The 12399-nt window shown below is 37.0% G+C and overlaps 1 protein-coding gene across 3 annotated transcripts in view; it reads left to right on the top strand.

Annotated features, from left to right (window-relative positions):
- SLC30A7 (solute carrier family 30 member 7) overlaps positions 1–11939 on the top strand; it is a 33050-nt gene extending 21111 nt beyond the window's left edge. For 2 of the 3 annotated variants that reach the window (XM_067300833.1, XM_067300832.1), the window contains 3 exons: positions 4032–4122; positions 5171–5320; positions 6714–11939. In XM_067300833.1, the coding sequence (XP_067156934.1) occupies positions 4032–4122; positions 5171–5320; positions 6714–6761 (289 nt within the window). In that variant the 3' untranslated portion in view covers positions 6762–11939. Of the gene's footprint in view, positions 1–4031; positions 4123–5170; positions 5321–6713 lie in introns of those variants that run through there. The other variant, XM_067300834.1, reaches the window with a different exon arrangement.
- The last annotated feature ends 460 nt before the right edge of the window (positions 11940–12399 follow it).

Below are 12399 nucleotides of genomic sequence, written 5' to 3'. Positions count from 1 at the left end.
TGGCACTGCAGATGTGGGTGGAGGCTAGAAATGTATGATTTTGAAATCTCGCTTTACATTTTAGACTACAGTACTTGAAGGAAGAACCATAGTTGGCCTCAAGTCCTAGCGGGGTTTGTTTACCTTCCACAAGATCTATTACAAGTATCCTTTATTTTTCATAGGCCTGACAGCAATAAATGAATTTCCTGTTTGTGATCTGACTACAATGATTATGTAAAGGGTCTTTATCCCTGTGCTTTTTTCAGTTTTGCTGTCTAAAATTATGCCAATGCCAGACAATATTGCTGTCTATAACTACATCAACAGTGGCATAAACGGTAATGGACTGAAGTGGGTATGAGTCTGCTATCTGAATGTGATACAATTTGGTTGTGATTCTAATACTTTCATACATATAGTGTTTGGGTTTGACTGTTAATCAAGCCATATGTAGTAGCTGCAAACTGGACTCATCAGATTCACATCAGTGGATTTTACCTGTTTCAATGCCTTCATTTCCTCTGTAACAGTGTATGTGAAAGTGTAACGTGCTTTCTTGCTGCTAACCCCTTTTGCGCCCACTAGCCATTTTTACTATTATTGCTTTTTGTAGAGGATATGGATATGTTAACATCCTGTATCTTGCTGTAGGTTAGTTCCTCTTTCAAATCCCATTGCCCTGTGTAATACTGTGATACAGTAGGTTTTGGTGATCGGAACCAGTTGAAAAATTTTACCTGCTTTAATAGCAAAACTAATGGAGTGCTTATGCATGGAAAAAACCCTCAGTGAGAATTCTGCGTTATTTATTTTCCTTAATAGTCTTTTTGTAATTAAAAAATAAAATAAGGGGAAGTATCAGTGCAATAGTTAGTGCAAAATACACGTGCTTGTATCTGCAGCACTGACTAATCAAAAAAAAAAAAAAAAAAGGAAAGCTTGGTCAAACTCTAACCCCATTTTCAGCCTGCTTGGTAGTATCATCTTTCCTAGTGGTTTCTTTTTCAGTCACATGAGATGCAACTAATATTCCTAGTGCTTCCTGATGATTAAGAGATACTGGTTTTCAGTTTGTGTTTGGAATGAAAAGTGAGCTTAGTTCTTGAAACAATGGAAAATCAGAGATATCAGAAAACTCTGGATTCTATAATTTGTCATGTTAGTTTGGCTTACCCTAAAAGACTACCTAATATGAAAAAATGTCCCTTGGGGTGTAGAGATGTATGCATGGGCTTATGTACTCTTGTAGAATTTGTGAGGTCATATCACATCGCTGCCGCTGTCCTTTGGTCTTTGCAGCTTTACAAAAGGTAAATTCATAGTTGAACACTGTGCCCGAGAAGATGGGACCTGGGATATGCTTCAGCATTCATCTGCAGTGTCAAGCCACTTCCTGACTTAGCTGTATTATTTGGACTCTTAAGATGTTACTGTTCCAGTTAAACACCATGGTTTTGGGTTTCTTGTTAAGTCTGGATAAAAATTGTAATTTGTGGAACATTATTGCCAAATATTTGTACGGGAGGTTTCTCTTAAAGCCTTAGTATGGAGCCCTTATAAAAAACAAATAGGAGAAATCTTGCCAGCAAGGAAACAAACTTTTAAACTGTACTGCCTCTCCTAGGAGTGGAATATCTCTCCTCATTCACTTTTTTATATTAGTTGAGTTTGCACTAATGGTTCCATCAGATTTTAAGTGCTGCTTAAAATTGAACACCATTGCCTGGCAAGAAGAGACAGTATTTGGTGCTTGCACACACCCTACCGATGGTGTAGACTCCACCTTGGAAGCCAGTTTAAGGTAAAAGCTTTTCAGAATTAAGCAACTCTAAATTTAAAAACATCTTCAGCTGAGTAGCTCTCTAACAGGGTTGTAACTTCCCCTTTTCAGTGTGCACCCTGTTCCAGAATGAATCAACCAGTCTCACTGACCAAATCGGTTTTAGAATGGGCTAACATGCACCACTTGCTAGTTTTAGGTTTCTGTCGGTTCTCTCTCCAAATCTCCTGCTTGCCAATTCATTTCCATTAATTTTTTCAGATAACCTAAATATTTCATTCAGATCAGAAGTGTTTTGGTCAGACTTTTTTCGTGGATATTCTTCCCCACTTACTGGTATCTTTCAATAGAAAAAGAAGCTCTTCTATTCTCCATTTGTTCAGTCCTTTCCCTGGGAAAAAAATATGCAGCCTGCACGTGTATGTTTGAAGCTTTTGGATGCATATTGTTAGAGGGGCCTTGTTAAATTTATGGGGATAGTGTCACTATTCAAAGATCTGGTATTTAGTTTGCATCCTGAACTTGTGTGTTGGTCTTTCAAGGTTTTCATTAAAAGCAAGCCTGCATTTTAACTTGTTAGTTAAACTGAAATCAATTAAGCAATGGATTATTTGGCGCTCTAGCTTCCTTTACTGTAACGTTTGTGACACAGGTTATTTAGTGAGGGGGGGACCATTGATAAGAGCAGCTTCTTCCCTACACTTCTGTAATCCACTGTCTGTAGAATGTGACACCCCAGTAATGCTCACGTTAGGCAGGTGAGCAATTGGGGCATTGCTGCGTGTCCAGCTGTCTTGGTGACAGGTCCATCCAAGCATCCTCTGCCGCCCCTAATTGCTCCTTCCTATTTCTGAGCTGATTGGCAGTAACAGTACAACTGTGTGAGGCACGTCGGGGAGTGCATCCGGCGGTGGACCAGCCTGGAAGAACAGGCGTGGGTGCAGAGAGGGCTGCTCTGAGGGTGGCCATTTCTCCAGACCAGCTGGTTGCGCAGGAGCCCTGCACTCGCTGCCCCGCTGGGGATTAGCGCAGGGGTGAGCTGGGGCAGAGGCTGCATGAACTGGCACCGCTTCCGCGTACGCATGGAACGATACCGTTAAAGACGGAAGGGAATGGTTAGGTCATGCTCTTCACCATCATTGAGTATATAGTTGTTTTCTACAGTGCATACCCCATTGCTCCATGCGGTTTTAAATGAGACTTCGGCAGTTTCCTTTAACAAGCAGCCTAACTGATCTCTTACAAATTTTTTCTGGGTGATTTTTTTTTCTCTTTTTTTTTTTTTAATCTCACTGCTCATGTACTCCAGCTGTGATGCCAGTATTGGATAGTGAAATTCAATTTACAGCTTCTGAAGTTTATCATTAGCTTTGCTGGAGAATGTACAATATGTACTTGAAACTAGATTGTTGTTTAACTTTCAATATTGGGCTACAGAATTTTAGCATCCTCCTGAAAATTATAGGATGCTGTACTGAACCAAACATGATACGCTAATCCTAAACAAAGTTCACCATACTGAATACTTAAAAGCACAAATTTTTAGTATTAGCTTCAGAGTATAGCCCTACTGGTCTCCTGTTTTTTCTTGTTTTGGGTTTTTTTTTAAGTAGTTTCATAAAAGTTCTTTTTTAGTTTGCTGATTAAACAAGACTGTGCAGCCAGGAGGGAACCTCTAATTGTTTCCAGATGTTTAATGCTTGAGCTTGGATGAGGCCCTACACTTAGTTCACTTCAAGAATATGCTAAGCTGTCTGTTTCTAACTAAATAACTTTGTTATAGCTGGACTGGTCCATACTAATTTTGTTTTATGATCTCCCCATTATTATCTTAGTTCATAAGAAAAATATGCCTTAAGCCAGACACAAAAGCAAAAACAGTTTCACTTGCATATTTTTATGATTGTTTGTGATTGGCGTTGAAGTAGGTTTTGCTTCTGAGCTATACTTACCAGCTGGCTTTGTCATGTAAGTTTTAAGACACTTAGAGGCTCCATCCCAAATCCCATAATTACATTGTTAATCTGTGATTGTCCACTGGTGGCCTCTGTGAGAAACCTGAGGGAGCAGTGTTCTTGCCTTTAGTAAGACACCATAGCAATTTTGTCAATCTTTTAATTTTCTGTAGCAGTTTTTCATAGCAACTTTATCTGTTTCTAGTGAAACAACTGAAGAAAAATTCTTCAAGAGCGCAAAGGAATGTTGTGTTACTGCTTATTCTGCATGTTTTGAAAATATGATAGTAACTAACTTCCTTATTTATTTCTAGTGTTGTTCCACTTTTAAAAGAATCCATTGGAATTTTGATGCAGCGAACTCCTCCTTCCCTGGAAAATGCTCTGCCTCAGTGCTATCAGAGGGTGAGCTCTTAGGCCATTTTTTTTGCTTAAAATCTAACTGCTGACTGATTGAGCCTCAGCTGTGTATTCTGAGGATGTTTTGCAATGTTTTGCCAGTAATGCCCATGAAACATGCCCATGATTGTACAAATGGAGATACCAGTTTGATTCTTATGTTTCTGAAGTCCTAAATTGTATGTATAGTTTCAGCTCAATTTGTGTCCTAAAACATGTTACATTGGTTTAGAAAAATAGATCCCAAAGCCTTTCCTTTCCAAGTACTTTGTGCCAATAAGTAGTGCGTAATGTTTTTGTTCTGTTTGCTCACGGTAGTTTTTGTCTCCCTCTCCTTAAAATCTCCTTCTGTCTTTATGAAAGTGAGGTGGCTTAACGCTGAAAGTCTGTATCAGACTATATAGGTTACCCTGGATTTGACGTCTCCCAGTATTTCTCTTTAACTTATCCATTATCGTGTCATGTTCTGAACAGTCGATGTGCCTTTGCGCGGTTAATAAAATGCATGTGTGGAGGAGTGCCATTGTTTCAGATTGCAACCGTCACGTGGAGGGTTTGCTAAAATGGGACAGAGGAAAAAAATGTTGTTGGGACAGACCTAAACCCTTGCCAAATATTTACAGAAATACAATATATTAGTATTCCTGTTAATAGTTAGAATGTCTAACAAAGTGTTTATGGGAAAATTCCTGACTAACCTCTGCATTTGCAAAAATTACTGTTTAAATTTGAGATGACATTCAATTAAGTAACTTTGTGTCTGTTCTCTCTTGGATAACTTTTCAGAAATGCACAGCAGATCTCAGTAAAATATATGTAGAATACAAATACAGCTAGATAAAGCTTCTATGTATATGTAATGACTTTGTATATTTTCATTTTCCTTACAACCACTGAGGCACTAATAAGGAATTTAAGTGAAATATCACAAATTCCATAGTGAACTAGTGGAAGTAAAAGGATACATCAGCTTCTAAAATGTTTTCTAGGAAAACACAGTACATATAAATGTTTTTTCAGAAATACATTTTTTCAAAAGTTGCTTGTCTTTCAGGTGCAGCAGCTGCAAGGAGTTTACAGTTTACATGATCCGCATTTCTGGACCCTCTGTACAGATGTTTACATAGGGACTCTGAAATTACTAGTAGCTCCTGATGCTGATGCAAGGTGGATTCTAAGCCAGACTCACAATATTTTTACTCAGGTATGTCTGTCGTCAGTGGAAATCACACACATGTCAAAGTGTGTATCACCTTTCTCATGATGTGACGTAACTCTGATTTAAAAAAAAAAAAAAAAAAAAGGAAGTGTTCCTGGTTTTGGTATAACTGTTGAAAAGTTTTTCTGCTGTGAGGAACAATTTCAAAAATCTTGTGTAGTGTAGGTAGAATTGTTGTACCTCTCTGCATGAGCTTTTGCCACTTACTGGAGATAACAGCTGTAGCTCTCTGAGGTGTATCAAATGAAGGTGAAGCCCTATATTGACCACTGAGAAACCAAGAAAATAGATGAGGATTCCCTGCAGGTAAAGTTTTTGACCACAGACTGGACCTACTTCTTTTTGTTCACTGTGCTGATGCTGTATTTGTCATTCATTGCTGTTCCCTAAGAAGCCACATTCTTTGCCTGTTTTGTGTTGCCTTTTAGTAACATCCATGCTGTGCTGGTCATTAGTCAACACTTAACCAGCAATTGTCATCTTTTATAAGACTGATGTATTCTCCTTTATTTTCTTACAAAACTTGAGTATCTTTATATAAAAAGACAGTGATGTATTTGACAGCATTTGAAACTGATATGAAATGTTGGAATTCTTGTGACCAACAGAAACCTTATTAGAAATTGATAGTTCTTGCCTAAAGAAGATCAAAAGGTCAAAGACTTCAGCCATTTCTTTCTGTTGCTTCCTTATATATTTAACAATTAAAAAATACAAAATTCACTTTGGCTACCTGTTCAGGTATAGGTACTGGATATGAATAGTCTACAAGCAAAATCTAGAATCTATTATACATGGTGATGATAAAACTAAGGAAGGCCATCTAAACCTTGTTTCCTACAACTTTTGAGGGGAGAAATGGTTTGATGCAGTTCACATGCCTAGAGGGTTACTGAAAGTTATTTTGGCATGTCATGTGAATTCACTGTAGCTATTCTTGTTTCCCGCTAAAAACTTAGAGTAGAATAGGTTCAAACCATAAATCCCATGTTACGTTCTTATGCTTTGCTCCATTTTAAACTGACAGCTCTTCAAGCAGATAAACTTTTACATTTGTGTAGCTTCATTTGTGACACTGTTGTTACTTAGGATGAATCAGAAAATGTAATGTGGCAAAGCTAATGTTAATATACATTTCCTGCATATGCATTTTTTGACTGTATGAAGAAACATGTATTCATACAGCTCTCTAACAGTTTGTAGGTTTACGAATTGCCAGTAACTCAATGAATGATTTACTAAATGTGGGAGATCTATTACAGAATAACAATATACTAAGTTCCTTGTTAGGTAACTTACTGATGCAAACTGGTGTTCAGGACAGTTAAATTGCTTTGGCTTTTCAGTTTCTTTTAAACTCTCCTTTTCTTATCCGCAGGCGGGAGTGAGACAGCTTTACGTACAGATAGATGTTGCAGCCATGTAGTCAATTTCTGAAATTGTGCTGTTGGACCAAAGTTTTCTGTACTGTATAAACTTCTCGAGACAGTTGCCTCCACCACTGTTCCGGAATTGACTGAATAGACTTCTGCCTTTGGGCTACTGATGGAGTTCACTTCTAAGGAGTAAATATTGATGAATGTCATGAACTTCAGGTCTTATCTTTTTGTGGCCCCTAAACTTGTAAGTTTTTGTGGGGTTTTTTTACTTACTACATTTGTTCCAATAGGAAACTAACATTGTGGTACTGGAAACCCTGTCATGTCTTCAGTGAAGCTGCTGAAACCACTGCTCATTCCCATAAAACCAGTGTTATCAGAAATTGGAAACTTGTTTTGTACATAATGTCACAATGGCTGACATGCTTCAATATAATTCTATGTTTGTACAATTGTTTGTACTTTGCAAACTTAATGAACCAAACCATATTGGGTTTTCAAAGTGCCTTTTATATCAGAAGAATTTGCCAGCATAGATATGGAACATCAGAGGGTTTCATTACTTTTACAAATATATCTTGTATGCTGTCTGATATTTACTAGTGATGTATGTGGGTTTTTTTGTGAACTTACATAACTGTAGATGTTAGACTTCCCTTACTCTTGTGTCTTACCAAACAAACAGAAAAATGCTAAATGTAAAAGGCAAAGCTATTGTGAAGAGACTTGTTTCCAAAACAAACTGGATACTTTGTTGTACATCTCACGTGAAAATCATTTTAGTCAAAGTATTAGACTTAAATCCAATTCTTAAGTCTTTTTATACTGTTACAGTAATGAAATATTACATGATGCTACCCATGTTCATAGTCACCACAAGACCAGGCAGCTGAGGTAAGATGCTGGTGACAGAAGCAATGCCTGAAGCTTTTCATCTTTCAAATTGTGCAGGGAAAAGAAAAGAATTAAATCACTAAGTTGTTTGAAAACTTAGTCTCCTTGATTTTAACAGACTGTAGAAATTTTTATTAGAGATTGGTGAGATAACTGTTGCTCTTCCAAATACTGAAAATAGGTGTTCCTGGTGGTTATACCTGAAATGGAAATAAGGATCATCTTTCATGCTATTTAAAATTATGCTTTTTCTAAGTTGACAAGTCCTGATATTTTTGATTTTGTCTGTTCCACTGTAATCTTATGTGTTTTCATCAAAATAAGTTTTTCTCAATGCAGTAAATTTTTTTCCAGAAACATTAGTCAATAATATTTTTTTTAGCATTTACTTTCATTTTATACTTTCAGGTTTGAGTGGTGCTTTCAAAGACAATCTGCTAGACTTGGTATTACAGCTAATGATTCTATGAAATTGTAGTAGTTAACTTGGTAATGGAAGATTTTAGAAATGGACATTTTACAAACAGAACATTGTGGAGTAAAACAAGATGAAAGCATTCTTATGAAAAATCATAGCTGCTCCTGATTGGTATGGATTTTAGGTATTCTTCTGGTACTTGATATGAGGAAATACTGAAATCAGGGCCCTCTGAAGCTGATGATGTCTGTGTAGTAAGTGCTAGGCACTATGAAAATATCTAAGATTGATTTGCAGAAATAGTTTGTTTGCTACTGTGATATTGCTGAAATCATGATAGAGAAGAGCTGTTTCTTGCATTCATTTCTGTCGCTCCTATATGGTATCTGAATTCTGATCTCTTTTCACATGAAAATGCTGATAATTGCTAAATTGATCCCTGGTACCTGAATTCAGCATATAAGATGCAGGAATGTGATTGTTCATTCTGTACAAAGCTTGGGTCTGTTCACTTTAGCTTGCAACTGGAACTGAAAATTGGGTGTAAAGAAATAGAGCAGTAAAAAGCCACATACCATTTTGAAGCTTTACAGTCCCCTTCTCCCATGCACATCCCAGTCTTCAGACCCTTCTTTATCCCTGTTACTGGTTTCTGACCCTGTTCAGTTCTCCTGGGAATGCAGCTGCACTGTTCCGTATCCCTCTCCTCTGGCCTCCTGCACGGCAGCCCCATCCAGCTCACGCCAGCGCTCGCCTCACTCATGCTGTGCCACACCTGCACTTCTGCAGCGGAGGACGGCATCTGAAGGCTACGCAGGCAGCGAGGGAGGGTGCAAGAATCCACTCAACAAATCTGGATATCAGTTTAAGATATCATTTGTATATCTGATCACAGAAAAGGTAGTTAAAAGATAAAGTTGTGATAATAAGCGCCAAGACCCTTCACACTGTTTTTGCAGTATGTTACATACTTCTTGTTTCTTGGTGGCATGATTTTTTGATTTTTATAGGTAATATTACTACTATCTGAGGCTACATAATATCAACAGAAATCATTTTAAAAGAAGCACTAGTGAACTTTGTAGCAATTGTATCATGATTCAAGAGCACGCTTTGGTTTAAATCATTTTTGTAGCAGTGTGGTGTGTATTTCAGGTCTAAGCTTTCTAAAGTACTGTAGTGCCACCTAAGTTGTTAGGCCTGGCCACTGTTTTACTTTTGTTAATGAAAAGACAATTGCCACAATTTACTCTAAGCCTCCAAGTGAGAATCTGCCTGGGTTATAGTTGGGTTTTGTTAAGATGTAAATCTACAAACTTTTTAAATACCACAAATGGAGTGAAAAAGCCTATAAGCTGGTTACAATCACAAAAATTAGTTTTAATCATGTTTTGAAGTCTTTTTATTGCCTATGAGGATTTCTTGGCTGACTGTTGGAAACACATGCAGGTCTGGATTCTCTAACCAAGATAGTGTAGAAACATCAAGTCATCCTTAAAAGTAGTGAAGCAAGCATGAAGCTATGTATCATGTGTTAACTATAATTCTGAGGGTAATATAGGGAAGCCAGTTTCAAAGTAGACTTAGCCTTTTTAGCCTTTCTGAAAAAGATAAGCATCAATAGATTCTACAAAAGGCAGTAGATATATCCAATAATTAAATATGATTATATCTAGAATGCCAATAAGCAGGGTGACATCTGATTTTTTTTTTTTTCCACCTACTTGCTTTGGTTTTAGGAGACTACAAATCATGCAATTGAAAGTGAAACTGTTCATATCTTGAACATTGTGTTTTGCTAATTATGTAATACTTTGCTTATTATAAAACACTTCTCCTTTAACATGTTAATGGAGAAGCCTACTTTTTTTTTTTTTGTTTTTTTAAGGACAAAAACAGATTTGTATGAATGACTAACATCCAGTGATGGATGAATGTCTGCAGATAATCTGCTAAAACTGACTTTTCTGGTACCGGGACTAGATTTTGAACTAAGTTTTCCAAATACAGTTTTCTTATGTTTTTATGTAGCTGAGGATTACCTGCTTAGGGTTACTGGTCTGTATAAAGGGTTTTCTTCTGTAACTGAAGACAGCAACTTACAACCATACTGTCCCAAAGGCTAAGTCTGCAAACTGCATGCTTTTTGCAGGAACTGCTGCAAAATGTTATTTCATTTTTCTAAGCAGCAACCTGTGAAAGTCTTAACTGCATTTCTGGAGAGTTTAAAAAAAAAAAAAATGCTATAGAGTTCTGTACTTAAAATGCCCCGAATGTTTGGCATGCTAAATAATGGTGGAAGAAAACTGTTCTTCTCCTTAAGAGAATACATCATAAAAACCAATCCTTTGTAGGCTAATCCCAAAAACTTATGGATAAGACTTGTTCTTTATACAAATAGGGCCCAGATAAAGAGCTAGACTACTTATGTGATTTGCTAAACAAATGCAAAAAGTGCTGGTCCAAATAAATGACTGCTCTTTATGGAATCCTGCTTACTGAAGCTAAAGTTTAGTCTCATCACTTGTAAGAGCCAATGACACTGTCCATTGTGATACTCAAACTTTCGAGCTGTCTTACAGGTGGTTCTTGTCTCTACGTACAGATTGAAACTACTTCTTCTAATAAAATGGACCTTAGTGAGTTTTAATATTCTTAATTTTTTTATGAAGAAGTAAAGCTGGGTTTAAAGACAGAGGAAGGAAATGGTATTTCTTTTAATTTGTTGGTAGGTGAGCCTGTTGAGAAGCTACTGCTGAACTGCAGTTTTCCTACCCTTAAACTAAACTGTTCAATCAAATTGTGAAGTTCATGGCTTTTCCTTCATCCTGAGTGCAGATTTAAGTTGCAGAAACCTTGATGCTTTCATAAAATGCAAATTAAGTTGGGTATTACTGTTTATTAAATGCAAGTCCTAACCAATATTCATCTAACAAGATCTTTAAATACCAGTTCAGAGCACGTTTTAGTTACTAATTAAGCCCTGTCTTGTTTTCTTCAGCAGCTATCAAAATGTCATTTGCTGTGATTCTTGTCATCCCACCCCTTTTAAGTGTGGTTTAGGGGAGTAAGTAAAGAGGGATATATGTTATACATAAATGTATTTCATAACCCACTTCTCTGACTCCTAATACTGACTGGTTAATTTCTCCTTTATACTTGCCCCAAAATCCCTATTTGCAACCTCCTGGGATTCCCTTTGGGTTTTCTCCCCCCAAAAATCTCCCAATTTGTTGCAGTGACCATCTGCGTTGGGACCTCATTGGCCAGAGACTGCTATAATGTGAAAAGATGCCAGCTCTGCTTCTGTTTTGTCTGGCAGGTGAAGACTACAGGTTTTGCTTTGTGCAAATACTGGTGAATCTACGTGTCTGTTTTAGTGAGCCACAAAAGTTCCTGCCTATGTGGTAATTTGGCAGAAATAATGTGTAAAAAGGAGTTGCATATTTCACTTCTCAAATGCATTGAAATCTTTCATGCATATGGCAGGGTCTTGTACAAGAGTTAAACGTCTTGCTGCAATATTTTGGCTGGAATGTGAAATAATGTGAATGAAGAAACTGCTAAAAATTGTTCCTGGTAGGATACAACATATTGCTTGCCTTGTTCTCAATTACAGCTACTTTCAGCTACATGAAATACTCTTAGCAGTGAGCTTAAGTTGAATAGAGCAGTGTCCAAATACCTGTGAAGAAATTTGATAACACAAGGAAGCTCACCAAAATTTTGAAGACCATATATTATTTTGTTCTGGAATACTAATGTTAGTAGCTTAGCCATGACTTGTCCCAAGTGCAATATTAGAAAATTTTAATGTAATCTTTTCTACTTGAATATGGTCTATATAATATCCTATATTACTGAAAAAAATATGGGATCAAGTTTCTTTCCAATAAATTTTCAGTTAAAAATCTGTATATGTCTGTTCTATTGTCTTCTCAGTATGACTAGTTTGAATAGCAGCCACCATCATCTGCTAGCTGATTCTGAAGAGAAAGCTCAGTCTTTTTCTGAGAATTGTTGCTGCACTTTGAGTCCTGTGCTTCATAAATGCTAGCACTAACACAGAGAAATCTAGTTCTATTATAAGTTGCAAACTTCTGAAATGAGAAATTCCATGTGGCTTCTACCTTTCATTCCCCAGCTGTTCAAAGGGTGAGTTTGTTTTTCTTGGTTCACAGATTTGTAAAGAATATTTTCACTCTCACAAGTGTAAAGATAGATACAGACCTCAGTTTTTGCACACTATTGTATTGTTTTGCATTAGTGACAGAACTCCTAGATTTCTGGAAAGCTGAAATGCAAAATTCAACACCTAAAATACACTACCACAATATATGCAGGTCCAATTAACATTATAGCAAAAGTGATGC

This window comes from Apteryx mantelli, chromosome 8 (assembly GCF_036417845.1).
Source record: "Apteryx mantelli isolate bAptMan1 chromosome 8, bAptMan1.hap1, whole genome shotgun sequence".
Lineage (NCBI taxonomy): Eukaryota > Metazoa > Chordata > Aves > Apterygiformes > Apterygidae > Apteryx > Apteryx mantelli.
This window is presented reverse-complemented; position numbering and strand designations above follow the sequence as displayed.